The 18,104-nt window shown below is 29.6% G+C and overlaps 1 protein-coding gene and 1 long non-coding RNA gene across 5 annotated transcripts in view; one reads left to right on the plus strand and one right to left on the minus strand.

The window, feature by feature from the left end:
* LOC141455218 (uncharacterized) overlaps positions 1-18,002 on the plus strand; it is a 99,778-nt gene extending 81,776 nt beyond the window's left edge. For all 4 annotated transcript variants that reach the window (XM_074130113.1, XM_074130116.1, XM_074130114.1 and 1 more), the window contains exon 10: positions 17,532-18,002. In XM_074130113.1, the coding sequence (XP_073986214.1) occupies positions 17,532-17,648 (117 nt within the window). In that variant the 3' untranslated portion in view covers positions 17,649-18,002. The remainder of the gene's footprint in view (positions 1-17,531) is intronic.
* Positions 1-18,104, minus strand: part of LOC141455220 (uncharacterized) — a 150,438-nt gene that overhangs the window by 98,387 nt on the left and 33,947 nt on the right. The gene's annotated exons all lie outside the window — the stretch shown is intronic.

Consider the following 18,104-nt stretch of genomic DNA (forward strand, 5'->3'; position numbering starts at 1 on the left):
TTATTGTTTTGTAGAAGGTTAAAGTTTGAAGGTTTACACATTTGTTCAAAATTTCAAACTCTAATATCTCTTTTCCACTTTATCAGATTTCAATGATTTCTTCACCGAAATGTAGAGAATAGTATACTGTAATACAGGTACAAATAGCATTTCTCTAGGTATAATAGTGTATGAGGTGTAGAAGGTTAAATTTTCGTTGTTTTCGATCTACGTTTCTAAACACGTTCCAAATTCAAACGATTATATCTCTCTTCTTACTGTTCGAAATTCAATGAAATCTTTACCAAATTGTAGAGAATAGTAAGCTCTATAACTGATTCAGACTGCTATGTTCTAATGCTAATAGTTATTGTTTTGTAGAAGGTTAAAGTTTGAAGGTTTACACATTTGTTCAAAATTTCAAACTCTAATATCTCTTTTCCACTTTATCTGGTTTCAATGATTTCTTCACCGAAATGTAGAGAATAGTATACTGTAATACAGGTACTAATAGCATTTTTCTAGGCATAATAGTGTATGAGGTGTAGAAGGTTAAATTTTCGTTGTTTTCGATCTACGTTTCTAAACACGTTCCAAATTCAAACGATTATATCTCTCTTCTTACTGTTCGAAATTCAATGAAATCTTTACCAAATTGTAGAGAATAATAAGCTCTATAACTGGATCATGCTGCTATGTTCTAATTCTAATAGATATTATTTTGAAGAAGGTTAAAATTTGAAGCTTTACACATTTGTTCAAAATTTCAAACTCTAATATCTCTTTTCATCTTTATCTGGTTTCAATGATTTCTTCACCGAAATGTAGAGAATAGTCTTCTGTAAAACAGGTACAAATAGCATTTTTCAAGGTATAATATAATATGAAGTGTAGAAGCTTAAATTTTCGTTATTTTCGATCTACGTTTCTAAACACGTTCCAAATTCAAACGATTATATCTCTCTTCCTACTGTTCGGAATTCAATGAAATCTTTACCAAATTGTAGAGAATAGTAAGCTCTATAACTGGATCATGCTGCTATGTTCTAATTCTAATAGATATTGTTTTGACGAAGGTTAAAATTTGATGGTTTACACATTTGTTCAAAATTTCAAACTCTAATATCTCTTTTCCTCTTTATTAGATTTTAATGATTTCTTCACCGAAATGTAGAGAATAGTATACTGTAATACAGGTACAAATAGCATTTCTCTAGGTATAATAGTGTATTAGGTGTAGAAGGTTTAATTTTCGTTGTTTTCGGTCTACGTTTCTAAACACGTTCCAAATTCAAACAATTATATCTCTCTTCGTACTGTTCGGAATTCAATGAAATCTTTACCAAATTGTAGAGAATAGTAAGCTCTATAACTGGATCATGCTGCTATGTTCTAATTCTAATAGATATTATTTTGAAGAAGGTTAAAATTTGAAGCTTTACACATTTGTTCAAAATTTCAAACTCTAATATCTCTTTTCATCTTTATCTGGTTTCAATGATTTCTTCACCGAAATGTAGAGAATAGTCTTCTGTAAAACAGGTACAAATAGCATTTTTCAAGGTATAATATAATATGAAGTGTAGAAGCTTAAATTTTCGTTATTTTCGATCTACGTTTCTAAACACGTTCCAAATTCAAACGATTATATCTCTCTTCCTACTGTTCGGAATTCAATGAAATCTTTACCAAATTGTAGAGAATAGTAAGCTCTATAACTGGATCATGCTGCTATGTTCTAATTCTAATAGATATTGTTTTGACGAAGGTTAAAATTTGATGGTTTACACATTTGTCAAAATTTCAAACTCTAATATCTCTTTTCCTCTTTATTAGATTTTAATGATTTCTTCACCGAAATGTAGAGAATAGTATACTGTAATACAGGTACAAATAGCATTTCTCTAGGTATAATAGTGTATTAGGTGTAGAAGGTTTAATTTTCGTTGTTTTCGGTCTACGTTTCTAAACACGTTCCAAATTCAAACAATTATATCTCTCTTCGTACTGTTCGGAATTCAATGAAATCTTTACCAAATTGTAGAGAATAGTAAGCTCTATAACTGATTCAGACTGCTATGTTCTAATGCTAATAGTTATTGTTTTGTAGAAGGTTAAAATTTGAAGGTTTCCACATTTGTTCAAAATTTTAAACTCCAATATCTCTTTTCCTCTTTATCTGGTTTCAATGATTTCTTCACCGAAATGTAGAGAATAGTATTCTGTAATACAGGTACAAATAGCATTTTTCTAGGCATAATAGTGTATGAGGTGTAGAAGGTTTAATTTTCGTTGTTTTCGATCTACGTTTCTAAACACGTTCCAAATTCAAACGATTATATCTCTCTTCTTACTGTTCGAAATTCAATGAAATCTTTACCAAATTGTAGAGAATAATAAGCCCTATAACTGGATCATGCTGCTATGTTCTAATTCTAATAGATATTATTTTGAAGAAGGTTAAAATTTGAAGCTTTACACATTTGTTCAAAATTTCAAACTCTAATATCTCTTTTCCACTTTATCAGATTTCAATGATTTCTTCACCGAAATGTAGAGAATAGTCTTCTGTAAAACAGGTACAAATAGCATTTTTCAAGGTATAATATAATATGAAGTGTAGAAGCTTAAATTTTCGTTATTTTCGATCTACGTTTCTAAACACGTTCCAAATTCAAACGATTATATCTCTCTTCCTACTGTTCGGAATTCAATGAAATCTTTACCAAATTGTAGAGAATAGTAAGCTCTATAACTGGATCATGCTGCTATGTTCTAATTCTAATAGATATTGTTTTGACGAAGGTTAAAATTTGATGGTTTACACATTTGTTCAAAATTTCAAACTCTAATATCTCTTTTCCTCTTTATTAGATTTTAATGATTTCTTCACCGAAATGTAGAGAATAGTATACTGTAATACAGGTACAAATAGCATTTCTCTAGGTATAATAGTGTATTAGGTGTAGAAGGTTTAATTTTCGTTGTTTTCGGTCTACGTTTCTAAACACGTTCCAAATTCAAACAATTATATCTCCCTTCGTACTGTTCGGAATTCAATGAAATCTTTACCAAATTGTAGAGAATAGTAAGCTCTATAACTGATTCATACTGCTATGTTCTAATGCTAATAGTTATTGTTTTGTAGAAGGTTAAAGATTGAAGGTTTACACATTTGTTCAAAATTTCAAACTCTAATATCTCTTTTCCTCTTTATTAGATTTCAATGAATTCTTCACCGAAATGTAGAGAATAGTATACTGTAATACAGGTACTAATAGCATTTTTCTAGGCATAATAGTGTATGAGGTGTAGAAGGTTAAATTTTCGTGGTTTTCGATCTACGTTTCTAAACACGTTCCAAATTCAAACGATGATATCTCTCTTCCTACTGTTCGGAATTCAATGAAATCTTTACCAAATTGTAGAGAATAGTAAGCTCTATAACTGGATCATGCTGCTATGTTCTAATTCTAATAGATATTGTTTTGACGAAGGTTAAAATTTGATGGTTTACACATTTGTTAAAAATTTCAAACTCTAATATCTCTTTTCCTCTTTATTAGATTTTAATGATTTCTTCACCGAAATGTAGAGAATAGTATACTGTAATACAGGTACAAATAGCATTTCTCTAGGTATAATAGTGTATTAGGTGTAGAAGGTTTAATTTTCGTTGTTTTCGATCTACGTTTCTAAACACGTTCCAAATTCAAACGATTATATCTCTCTTCTTACTGTTCGAAATTCAATGAAATCTTTACCAAATTGTAGAGAATAATAAGCCCTATAACTGGATCATGCTGCTATGTTCTAATTCTAATAGATATTATTTTGAAGAAGGTTAAAATTTGAAGCTTTACACATTTGTTCAAAATTTCAAACTCTAATATCTCCTTTTATCTTTATCTGGTTTCAATGATTTCTTCACCGAAATGTAGAGAATAGTCTTCTGTAAAACAGGTACAAATAGCATTTTTCAAGGTATAATATAATATGAAGTGTAGAAGCTTAAATTTTCGTTATTTTCGATCTACGTTTCTAAACACGTTCCAAATTCAAACGATTATATCTCTCTTCCTACTGTTCGGAATTCAATGAAATCTTTACCAAATTGTAGAGAATAGTAAGCTCTATAACTGGATCATGCTGCTATGTTCTAATTCTAATAGATATTGTTTTGACGAAGGTTAAAATTTGATGGTTTACACATTTGTTCAAAATTTCAAACTCTAATATCTCTTTTCCTCTTTATTAGATTTTAATGATTTCTTCACCGAAATGTAGAGAATAGTATACTGTAATACAGGTACAAATAGCATTTCTCTAGGTATAATAGTGTATTAGGTGTAGAAGGTTTAATTTTCGTTGTTTTCGGTCTACGTTTCTAAACACGTTCCAAATTCAAACAATTATATCTCCCTTCGTACTGTTCGGAATTCAATGAAATCTTTACCAAATTGTAGAGAATAGTAAGCTCTATAACTGATTCAGACTGCTATGTTCTAATGCTAATAGTTATTGTTTTGTAGAAGGTTAAAATTTGAAGGTTTCCTCATTTGTTCAAAATTTTAAACTCCAATATCTCTTTTCCTCTTTATCTGGTTTCAATGATTTCTTCACCGAAATGTAGAGAATAGTATTCTGTAATACAGGTACAAATAGCATTTCTCTAGGTATAATAGTGTATTAGGTGTAGAAGGTTTAATTTTCGTTGTTTTCGGTCTACGTTTCTAAACACGTTCCAAATTCAAACAATTATATCTCCCTTCGTACTGTTCGGAATTCAATGAAATCTTTACCAAATTGTAGAGAATAGTAAGCTCTATAACTGATTCAGACTGCTATGTTCTAATGCTAATAGTTATTGTTTTGACGAAGGTTAAAATTTGATGGTTTACACATTTGTTAAAAATTTCAAACTCTAATATCTCTTTTCCTCTTTATTAGATTTTAATGATTTCTTCACCGAAATGTAGAGAATAGTATACTGTAATACAGGTACAAATAGCATTTCTCTAGGTATAATAGTGTATTAGGTGTAGAAGGTTTAATTTTCGTTGTTTTCGATCTACGTTTCTAAACACGTTCCAAATTCAAACGATTATATCTCTCTTCTTACTGTTCGAAATTCAATGAAATCTTTACCAAATTGTAGAGAATAATAAGCCCTATAACTGGATCATGCTGCTATGTTCTAATTCTAATAGATATTATTTTGAAGAAGGTTAAAATTTGAAGCTTTACACATTTGTTCAAAATTTCAAACTCTAATATCTCTTTTTATCTTTATCTGGTTTCAATGATTTCTTCACCGAAATGTAGAGAATAGTCTTCTGTAAAACAGGTACAAATAGCATTTTTCAAGGTATAATATAATATGAAGTGTAGAAGCTTAAATTTTCGTTATTTTCGATCTACGTTTCTAAACACGTTCCAAATTCAAACGATTATATCTCTCTTCCTACTGTTCGGAATTCAATGAAATCTTTACCAAATTGTAGAGAATAGTAAGCTCTATAACTGGATCATGCTGCTATGTTCTAATTCTAATAGATATTGTTTTGACGAAGGTTAAAATTTGATGGTTTACACATTTGTTCAAAATTTCAAACTCTAATATCTCTTTTCCTCTTTATTAGATTTTAATGATTTCTTCACCGAAATGTAGAGAATAGTATACTGTAAAACAGGTACAAATAGCATTTTTCAAGGTATAATATAATATGAAGTGTAGAAGCTTAAATTTTCGTTATTTTCGATCTACGTTTCTAAACACGTTCCAAATTCAAACGATTATATCTCTCTTCCTACTGTTCGGAATTCAATGAAATCTTTACCAAATTGTAGAGAATAGTAAGCTCTATAACTGGATCATGCTGCTATGTTCTAATTCTAATAGATATTGTTTTGACGAAGGTTAAAATTTGATGGTTTACACATTTGTTCAAAATTTCAAACTCTAATATCTCTTTTCCTCTTTATTAGATTTTAATGATTTCTTCACCGAAATGTAGAGAATAGTATACTGTAATACAGGTACAAATAGCATTTCTCTAGGTATAATAGTGTATTAGGTGTAGAAGGTTTAATTTTCGTTGTTTTCGGTCTACGTTTCTAAACACGTTCCAAATTCAAACAATTATATCTCCCTTCGTACTGTTCGGAATTCAATGAAATCTTTACCAAATTGTAGAGAATAGTAAGCTCTATAACTGATTCAGACTGCTATGTTCTAATGCTAATAGTTATTGTTTTGTAGAAGGTTAAAATTTGAAGGTTTCCTCATTTGTTCAAAATTTTAAACTCCAATATCTCTTTTCCTCTTTATCTGGTTTCAATGATTTCTTCACCGAAATGTAGAGAATAGTATTCTGTAATACAGGTACAAATAGCATTTCTCTAGGTATAATAGTGTATTAGGTGTAGAAGGTTTAATTTTCGTTGTTTTCGGTCTACGTTTCTAAACACGTTCCAAATTCAAACAATTATATCTCCCTTCGTACTGTTCGGAATTCAATGAAATCTTTACCAAATTGTAGAGAATAGTAAGCTCTATAACTGATTCAGACTGCTATGTTCTAATGCTAATAGTTATTGTTTTGACGAAGGTTAAAATTTGATGGTTTACACATTTGTTAAAAATTTCAAACTCTAATATCTCTTTTCCTCTTTATTAGATTTTAATGATTTCTTCACCGAAATGTAGAGAATAGTATACTGTAATACAGGTACAAATAGCATTTCTCTAGGTATAATAGTGTATTAGGTGTAGAAGGTTTAATTTTCGTTGTTTTCGATCTACGTTTCTAAACACGTTCCAAATTCAAACGATTATATCTCTCTTCTTACTGTTCGAAATTCAATGAAATCTTTACCAAATTGTAGAGAATAATAAGCCCTATAACTGGATCATGCTGCTATGTTCTAATTCTAATAGATATTATTTTGAAGAAGGTTAAAATTTGAAGCTTTACACATTTGTTCAAAATTTCAAACTCTAATATCTCTTTTTATCTTTATCTGGTTTCAATGATTTCTTCACCGAAATGTAGAGAATAGTCTTCTGTAAAACAGGTACAAATAGCATTTTTCAAGGTATAATATAATATGAAGTGTAGAAGCTTAAATTTTCGTTATTTTCGATCTACGTTTCTAAACACGTTCCAAATTCAAACGATTATATCTCTCTTCCTACTGTTCGGAATTCAATGAAATCTTTACCAAATTGTAGAGAATAGTAAGCTCTATAACTGGATCATGCTGCTATGTTCTAATTCTAATAGATATTGTTTTGACGAAGGTTAAAATTTGATGGTTTACACATTTGTTCAAAATTTCAAACTCTAATATCTCTTTTCCTCTTTATTAGATTTTAATGATTTCTTCACCGAAATGTAGAGAATAGTATACTGTAATACAGGTACAAATAGCATTTCTCTAGGTATAATAGTGTATTAGGTGTAGAAGGTTTAATTTTCGTTGTTTTCGGTCTACGTTTCTAAACACGTTCCAAATTCAAACAATTATATCTCCCTTCGTACTGTTCGGAATTCAATGAAATCTTTACCAAATTGTAGAGAATAGTAAGCTCTATAACTGATTCAGACTGCTATGTTCTAATGCTAATAGTTATTGTTTTGTAGAAGGTTAAAATTTGAAGGTTTCCTCATTGTTCAAAATTTTAAACTCCAATATCTCTTTTCCTCTTTATTAGATTTTAATGATTTCTTCACCGAAATGTAGAGAATAGTATACTGTAATACAGGTACAAATAGCATTTCTCTAGGTATAATAGTGTATTAGGTGTAGAAGGTTTAATTTTCGTTGTTTTCGGTCTAGGTTTCTAAACACGTTCCAAATTCAAACAATTATATCTCCCTTCGTACTGTTCGGAATTCAATGAAATCTTTACCAAATTGTAGAGAATAGTAAGCTCTATAACTGATTCAGACTGCTATGTTCTAATGCTAATAGTTATTGTTTTGTAGAAGGTTAAAATTTGAAGGTTTCCACATTTGTTCAAAATTTTAAACTCCAATATCTCTTTTCCTCTTTATCTGGTTTCAATGATTTCTTCACCGAAATGTAGAGAATAGTATTCTGTAATACAGGTACAAATAGCATTTTTCAAGGTATAATCGTATATGAGGTGTAGAACGTTAAATTTTCGTTGTTTTCGGTCTACTTTTCTAAACACGTTCCAAATTCAAACGATTATATCTCACTTCTTACTGTTCGAAATTCAATGAAATCTTTACCAAATTGTAGAGAATAGTAAGCTCTATAACTGATTCATACTGCTATGTTCTAATGCTAATAGTTATTGTTTTGTAGAAGGTTAAAGTTTGAAGGTTTACACATTTGTTCAAAATTTCAAACTCTAATATCTCTTTTCCTCTTTATTAGATTTCAATGATTTCTTCACCGAAATGTAGAGAATAGTATACTGTAATACAGGTACTAATAGCATTTTTCTAGGCATAATAGTGTATGAGGTGTAGAAGGTTAAATTTTCGTGGTTTTCGATCTACGTTTCTAAACACGTTCCAAATTCAAACGATGATATCTCTCTTCCTACTGTTCGGAATTCAATGAAATCTTTACCAAATTGTAGAGAATAGTAAGCTCTATAACTGGATCATGCTGCTATGTTCTAATTCTAATAGATATTGTTTTGACGAAGGTTAAAATTTGATGGTTTACACATTTGTTAAAAATTTCAAACTCTAATATCTCTTTTCCTCTTTATTAGATTTTAATGATTTCTTCACCGAAATGTAGAGAATAGTATACTGTAATACAGGTACAAATAGCATTTCTCTAGGTATAATAGTGTATTAGGTGTAGAAGGTTTAATTTTCGTTGTTTTCGATCTACGTTTCTAAACACGTTCCAAATTCAAACGATTATATCTCTCTTCTTACTGTTCGAAATTCAATGAAATCTTTACCAAATTGTAGAGAATAATAAGCCCTATAACTGGATCATGCTGCTATGTTCTAATTCTAATAGATATTATTTTGAAGAAGGTTAAAATTTGAAGCATTACACATTTGTTCAAAATTTCAAACTCTAATATCTCTTTTTATCTTTATCTGGTTTCAATGATTTCTTCACTGAAATGTAGAGAATAGTCTTCTGTAAAACAGGTACAAACAGCATTTTTCAAGGTATAATATAATATGAAGTGTAGAAGCTTAAATTTTCGTTATTTTCGATCTACGTTTCTAAACACGTTCCAAATTCAAACGATTATATCTCTCTTCCTACTGTTCGGAATTCAATGAAATCTTTACCAAATTGTAGAGAATAGTAAGCTCTATAACTGGATCATGCTGCTATGTTCTAATTCTAATAGATATTGTTTTGACGAAGGTTAAAATTTGATGGTTTACACATTTGTTCAAAATTTCAAACTCTAATATCTCTTTTCCTCTTTATTAGATTTTAATGATTTCTTCACCGAAATGTAGAGAATAGTATACTGTAATACAGGTACAAATAGCATTTCTCTAGGTATAATAGTGTATTAGGTGTAGAAGGTTTAATTTTCGTTGTTTTCGGTCTACGTTTCTAAACACGTTCCAAATTCAAACAATTATATCTCCCTTCGTACTGTTCGGAATTCAATGAAATCTTTACCAAATTGTAGAGAATAGTAAGCTCTATGACTGATTCAGACTGCTATGTTCTAATGCTAATAGTTATTGTTTTGTAGAAGGTTAAAATTTGAAGGTTTCCACATTTGTTCAAAATTTTAAACTCCAATATCTCTTTTCCTCTTTATCTGGTTTCAATGATTTCTTCACCGAAATGTAGAGAATAGTATTCTGTAATACAGGTACAAACAGCATTTTTCAAGGTATAATCGTATATGAGGTGTAGAACGTTAAATTTTCGTTGTTTTCGGTCTACTTTTCTAAACACGTTCCAAATTCAAACGATTATATCTCTCTTCTTACTGTTCGAAATTCAATGAAATCTTTACCAAATTGTAGAGAATAGTAAGCTCTATAACTGATTCATACTGCTATGTTCTAATGCTAATAGTTATTGTTTTGTAGAAGGTTAAAGTTTGAAGGTTTACACATTTGTTCAAAATTTCAAACTCTAATATCTCTTTTCCTCTTTTTTAGATTTCAATGATTTCTTCACCGAAATGTAGAGAATAGTATACTGTAATACAGGTACTAATAGCATTTTTCTAGGCATAATAGTGTATGAGGTGTAGAAGGTTAAATTTTCGTTGTTTTCGATCTACGTTTCTAAACACGTTCCAAATTCAAACGATTATATCTCTCTTCTTACTGTTCGAAATTCAATGAAATCTTTACCAAATTGTAGAGAATAATAAGCTCTATAACTGGATCATGCTGCTATGTTCTAATTCTAATAGATATTATTTTGAAGAAGGTTAAAATTTGAAGCTTTACACATTTGTTCAAAATTTCAAACTCTAATATCTCTTTTCATCTTTATCTGGTTTCAATGATTTCTTCACCGAAATGTAGAGAATAGTCTTCTGTAAAACAGGTACAAATAGCATTTTTCAAGGTATAATATAATATGAAGTGTAGAAGCTTAAATTTTCGTTATTTTCGATCTACGTTTCTAAACACGTTCCAAATTCAAACGATTATATCTCTCTTCCTACTGTTCGGAATTCAATGAAATCTTTACCAAATTGTAGAGAATAGTAAGCTCTATAACTGGATCATGCTGCTATGTTCTAATTCTAATAGATATTGTTTTGACGAAGGTTAAAATTTGATGGTTTACACATTTGTTAAAAATTTCAAACTCTAATATCTCTTTTCCTCTTTATTAGATTCTAATGATTTCTTCACCGAAATGTAGAGAATAGTATACTGTAATACAGGTACAAATAGCATTTCTCTAGGTATAATAGTGTATTAGGTGTAGAAGGTTTAATTTTCGTTGTTTTCGGTCTACGTTTCTAAACACGTTCCAAATTCAAACAATTATATCTCTCTTCGTACTGTTCGGAATTCAATGAAATCTTTACCAAATTGTAGAGAATAGTAAGCTCTATAACTGATTCAGACTGCTATGTTCTAATGCTAATAGTTTTTGTTTTGTAGAAGGTTAAAATTTGAAGGTTTCCACATTTGTTCAAAATTTTAAACTCCAATATCTCTTTTCATCTTTATCTGGTTTCAATGATTTCTTCACCGAAATGTAGAGAATAGTCTTCTGTAAAACAGGTACAAATAGCATTTTTCAAGGTATAATATAATATGAAGTGTAGAAGCTTAAATTTTCGTTATTTTCGATCTACGTTTCTAAACACGTTCCAAATTCAAACAATTATATCTCTCTTCGTACTGTTCGGAATTCAATGAAATCTTTACCAAATTGTAGAGAATAGTAAGCTCTATAACTGATTCAGACTGCTATGTTCTAATGCTAATAGTTATTGTTTTGTAGAAGGTTAAAATTTGAAGGTTTCCACATTTGTTCAAAATTTTAAACTCCAATATCTCTTTTCATCTTTATCTGGTTTCAATGATTTCTTCACCGAAATGTAGAGAATAGTCTTCTGTAAAACAGGTACAAATAGCATTTTTCAAGGTATAATATAATATGAAGTGTAGAAGCTTAAATTTTCGTTATTTTCGATCTACGTTTCTAAACACGTTCCAAATTCAAACGATTATATCTCTCTACCTACTGTTCGAAATTCAATGAAATCTTTACCAAATTGTAGAGAATAGTAAGCTCTATAACTGATTCAGACTGCTATGTTCTAATGCTAATAGTTATTGTTTTGTAGAAGGTTAAAATTTGAAGGTTTCCACATTTGTTCAAAATTTTAAACTCCAATATCTCTTTTCCTCTTTATCTGGTTTCAATGATTTCTTCACCGATATGTAGAGAATAGTATTCTGTAATACAGGTACAAATAGCATTTTTCTAGGCATAATAGTGTATGAGGTGTAGAAGGTTTAATTTTCGTTGTTTTCGATCTACGTTTCTAAACACGTTCCAAATTCAAACGATTATATCTCTCTTCTTACTGTTCGAAATTCAATGAAATCTTTACCAAATTGTAGAGAATAATAAGCCCTATAACTGGATCATGCTGCTATGTTCTAATTCTAATAGATATTATTTTGAAGAAGGTTAAAATTTGAAGCTTTACACATTTGTTCAAAATTTCAAACTCTAATATCTCTTTTTATCTTTATCTGGTTTCAATGATTTCTTCACCGAAATGTAGAGAATAGTCTTCTGTAAAACAGGTACAAATAGCATTTTTCAAGGTATAATATGAAGTGTAGAAGCTTAAATTTTCGTTATTTTCGATCTACGTTTCTAAACACGTTCCAAATTCAAACGATTATATCTCTCTTCCTACTGTTCGGAATTCAATGAAATTTTTACCAAATTGTAGAGAATAGTAAGCTCTATAACTGGATCATGCTGCTATGTTCTAATTCTAATAGATATTGTTTTGACGAAGGTTAAAATTTGATGGTTTACACATTTGTTCAAAATTTCAAACTCTAATATCTCTTTTCCTCTTTATTAGATTTTAATGATTTCTTCACCGAAATGTAGAGAATAGTATACTGTAATACAGGTACAAATAGCATTTCTCTAGGTATAATAGTGTATTAGGTGTAGAAGGTTTAATTTTCGTTGTTTTCGGTCTACGTTTCTAAACACGTTCCAAATTCAAACAATTATATCTCTCTTCGTACTGTTCGGAATTCAATGAAATCTTTACCAAATTGTAGAGAATATTAAGCGCTATAACTGATTCAGACTGTTATGTTCTAATGCTAATAGTTATTGTTTTGTAGAAGGTTAAAATTTTTGAAGGTTTCCACATTTGTTCAAAATTTTAAACTCCAATATCTCTTTTCCTCTTTATCTGGTTTCAATGATTTCTTCACCGAAATGTAGAGAATAGTATTCTGTAATACAGGTACAAATAGCATTTTTCTAGGCATAATAGTGTATGAGGTGTAGAAGGTTTAATTTTCGTTGTTTTCGATCTACGTTTCTAAACACGTTCCAAATTCAAACGATTATATCTCTCTTCTTACTGTTCGAAATTCAATGAAATCTTTACCAAATTGTAGAGAATAGTAAGCTCTATAACTGATTCATACTGCTATGTTCTAATTCTAATAGATATTATTTTGAAGAAGGTTAAAATTTGAAGCTTTACACATTTGTTCAAAATTTCAAACTCTAATATCTCTTTTCATCTTTATCTGGTTTCAATGATTTCTTCACCGAAATGTAGAGAATAGTCTTCCGTAAAACAGGTAGAAATAGCATTTTTCAAGGTATAATATAATATGAAGTGTAGAAGCTTAAATTTTCGTTATTTTCGATCTATGTTTCTAAACACGTTCCAAATTCAAACGATTATATCTCTCTTCCTACTGTTCGGAATTCAATGAAATCTTTACCAAATTGTAGAGAATAGTAAGCTCTATAACTGGATCATGCTGCTATGTTCTAATTCTAATAGATATTGTTTTGACGAAGGTTAAAATTTGATGGTTTACACATTTGTTCAAAATTTCAAACTCTAATATCTCTTTTCCTCTTTATTAGATTTTAATGATTTCTTCACCGAAATGTAGAGAATAGTATTCTGTAATACAGGTACAAATAGCATTTTTCAAGGTATAATAGTGTATGAGGTGTAGAAGGTTAAATTTTCGTTGTTTTCGGTCTACGTTTCTAAACACGTTCCAAATTCAAACAATTATATCTCTCTTCGTACAGTTCGGAATTCAATGAAATCTTTACCAAATTGTAGAGAATAGTAAGCTCTATAACTGGATCATGCTGCTATGTTCTAATTCTAATAGTTATTGTTTTGTAGAAGGTTAAAGTTTGAAGGTTTACACATTTGTTCAAAATTTCAAACTCTAATCTCTTTTCCTCTTTATCTGGTTTCAATGATTTCTTCACCGAAATGTAGAGAATAGTATTCTGTACTACAGGTACAAATAGCATTTTTCAAGGTATAATAGTGTATGAGGTGTAGAAGGTTAAATTTTCGTTGTTTTCGATCTACGTTTCTAAACACGTTCCAAATTCAAACGATTATATCTCTCTTCTTACTGTTCGAAATTCAATGAAATCTTTACCAAATTGTAGAGAATAGTAAGCTCTATAACTGGATCATGCTGCTATGTTCTAATGCTAATAGTTATTGTTTTGTAGAAGGTTAAAATTTGAAGGTTTCCACATTTGTTCAAAATTTTAAACTCCAATATCTCTTTTCCTCTTTATCTGGTTTCAATGATTTCTTCACCGATATGTAGAGAATAGTATTCTGTAATACAGGTACAAATAGCATTTTTCTAGGCATAATAGTGTATGAGGTGTAGAAGGTTTAATTTTCGTTGTTTTCGATCTACGTTTCTAAACACGTTCCAAATTCAAACGATTATATCTCTCTTCTTACTGTTCGAAATTCAATGAAATCTTTACCAAATTGTAGAGAATAATAAGCCCTATAACTGGATCATGCTGCTATGTTCTAATTCTAATAGATATTATTTTGAAGAAGGTTAAAATTTGAAGCTTTACACATTTGTTCAAAATTTCAAACTCTAATATCTCTTTTTATCTTTATCTGGTTTCAATGATTTCTTCACCGAAATGTAGAGAATAGTCTTCTGTAAAACAGGTACAAATAGCATTTTTCAAGGTATAATATGAAGTGTAGAAGCTTAAATTTTCGTTATTTTCGATCTACGTTTCTAAACACGTTCCAAATTCAAACGATTATATCTCTCTTCCTACTGTTCGGAATTCAATGAAATTTTTACCAAATTGTAGAGAATAGTAAGCTCTATAACTGGATCATGCTGCTATGTTCTAATTCTAATAGATATTGTTTTGACGAAGGTTAAAATTTGATGGTTTACACATTTGTTCAAAATTTCAAACTCTAATATCTCTTTTCCTCTTTATTAGATTTTAATGATTTCTTCACCGAAATGTAGAGAATAGTATACTGTAATACAGGTACAAATAGCATTTCTCTAGGTATAATAGTGTATTAGGTGTAGAAGGTTTAATTTTCGTTGTTTTCGGTCTACGTTTCTAAACACGTTCCAAATTCAAACAATTATATCTCTCTTCGTACTGTTCGGAATTCAATGAAATCTTTACCAAATTGTAGAGAATATTAAGCGCTATAACTGATTCAGACTGTTATGTTCTAATGCTAATAGTTATTGTTTTGTAGAAGGTTAAAATTTTTGAAGGTTTCCACATTTGTTCAAAATTTTAAACTCCAATATCTCTTTTCCTCTTTATCTGGTTTCAATGATTTCTTCACCGAAATGTAGAGAATAGTATTCTGTAATACAGGTACAAATAGCATTTTTCTAGGCATAATAGTGTATGAGGTGTAGAAGGTTTAATTTTCGTTGTTTTCGATCTACGTTTCTAAACACGTTCCAAATTCAAACGATTATATCTCTCTTCTTACTGTTCGAAATTCAATGAAATCTTTACCAAATTGTAGAGAATAGTAAGCTCTATAACTGATTCATACTGCTATGTTCTAATTCTAATAGATATTATTTTGAAGAAGGTTAAAATTTGAAGCTTTACACATTTGTTCAAAATTTCAAACTCTAATATCTCTTTTCATCTTTATCTGGTTTCAATGATTTCTTCACCGAAATGTAGAGAATAGTCTTCCGTAAAACAGGTAGAAATAGCATTTTTCAAGGTATAATATAATATGAAGTGTAGAAGCTTAAATTTTCGTTGTTTTCGATCTACGTTTCTAAACACGTTCCAAATTCAAACAATTATATCTCTCTTCGTACAGTTCGGAATTCAATGAAATCTTTACCAAATTGTAGAGAATAGTAAGCTCTATAACTGGATCATGCTGCTATGTTCTAATTCTAATAGTTATTGTTTTGTAGAAGGTTAAAGTTTGAAGGTTTACACATTTGTTCAAAATTTCAAACTCTAATCTCTTTTCCTCTTTATCTGGTTTCAATGATTTCTTCACCGAAATGTAGAGAATAGTATTCTGTACTACAGGTACAAATAGCATTTTTCAAGGTATAATAGTGTATGAGGTGTAGAAGGTTAAATTTTCGTTGTTTTCGATCTACGTTTCTAAACACGTTCCAAATTCAAACGATTATATCTCTCTTCTTACTGTTCGAAATTCAATGAAATCTTTACCAAATTGTAGAGAATAGTAAGCTCTATAACTGGATCATGCTGCTATGTTCTAATGCTAATAGTTATTGTTTTGTAGAAGGTTAAAATTTGAAGGTTTCCACATTTGTTCAAAATTTTAAACTCCAATATCTCTTTTCCTCTTTATCTGGTTTCAATGATTTCTTCACCGATATGTAGAGAATAGTATTCTGTAATACAGGTACAAATAGCATTTCTCTAGGCATAATAGTGTATGAGGTGTAGAAGGTTTAATTTTCGTTGTTTTCGATCTACGTTTCTAAACACGTTCCAAATTCAAACGATTATATCTCTCTTCTTACTGTTCGAAATTCAATGAAATCTTTACCAAATTGTAGAGAATAGTAAGCTCTATAACTGGATCATGCTGCTATGTTCTAATGCTAATAGTTATTGTTTTGTAGAAGGTTAAAGTTTGAAGGTTTACACATTTGTTCAAAATTTCAAACTCTAATATCTCTTTTCCTCTTTATCAGATTTCAATGATTTCTTCACCGAAATGTAGAGAATAGTATTCTGTAATACAGGTACTAATAGCATTTTTCTAGGCATAATAGTGTATGAGGTGTAGAAGGTTTAATTTTCGTTGTTTTCGATCTACGTTTCTAAACTCGTTCCAAATTCAAACGATTATATCTCTCTTCTTACTGTTCGAAATTCAATGAAATCTTTACCAAATTGTAGAGAATAGTAAGCTCTATAACTGATTCATACTGCTATGTTCTAATGCTAGTAGTTATTGTTTTGTAGAAGGTTAAAATTTGAAGGTTTACACATTTGTTCAAAATTTCAAACTCTAATATCTCTTTTCCTTTTATCTGGTTTCAATGATTTTTTTCACCGAAATGTAGAGAATAGTATACTGTAATACATATTGTTTTTTAGTGTTTAATCCATCCTTATAAGCTGTATGTTTTTGATAAAGAGTTATGAATATGGTCTTTATTTTTCTGTGGTACACAAATCGGGTATTATATTGAAATGGTTCTTTTGGGGGGATACCCTATTCACTGCCTCTTTTCGAAGTTTTCCTTAATTGATGTTTACTGGCAAAAGATTTTGGTATAAAATGTTTGCTTACCACCATCAGAGTGCTGTGTAAGTATAAAGTTTGAAGGGAAATCTCGAGATAGTCCATGTTGGAGGAATTGGACTTATACTATTTGAGATAATTTTTCACACACTAGTTTTTTTTTTTGTTTTCTAAAAACCAATTTTCCAGCTCAAAAGGATACCAATTTTTCAGCCCTGGCCTGGCCCCTTACGTAGCTAATATTTTACAATTTTTGTACTAAAAATGCTTTAATTTTTTTTTCTCTTTTAAGGTACTTTCAACACCTGTTGAGAAATTTATCACCAGACTGAGCAGGCCTAAAATTACAACTTTCTACGTTGTGGACGTATCTAGGAAGCCAGGTTTTGCCCTTGGTTATGGCAAATAAATATATACGAGTTACTTATAACTAAAATAATATGAGAAAAAAGAAATCACCTCTTTGGGCATTTTAATTATTAATTTTAAATATTTTTAATGTGATATTATCATAGCTTTTTAGTTTTATGTTATTAAATTATTTAAATGTTGATTTTTTAAAAATAAATAAAAATTATGTAACCTTATTTTATTAACTGATTTTTTGTAATTTTGATTTTTTAATTATAATTTATAAATTAAGAAATTTAAAGGAGAACAAGAATTACAATGAATTTGTATTTCTTTTCAAAAAAGTTAGTGTAATGCTTTTGTATATAGTTTATATTAAATTTTGAAAATAAATGATACGTTTTACATAGTATGAGAGGTGAAGTTGATCGCCTGCTCTTGGTGCCGCCTGCGAAATCTAAAAGGTGGAACAGTGCATCAACCTGAAAGGGTTAGGCCATCAGAACGTCTCAGG

This window comes from Rhodnius prolixus, unplaced genomic scaffold (assembly GCF_049639745.1).
Source record: "Rhodnius prolixus isolate KJV_2025 unplaced genomic scaffold, Rpr scaffold_33, whole genome shotgun sequence".
NCBI lineage: Eukaryota > Metazoa > Arthropoda > Insecta > Hemiptera > Reduviidae > Rhodnius > Rhodnius prolixus.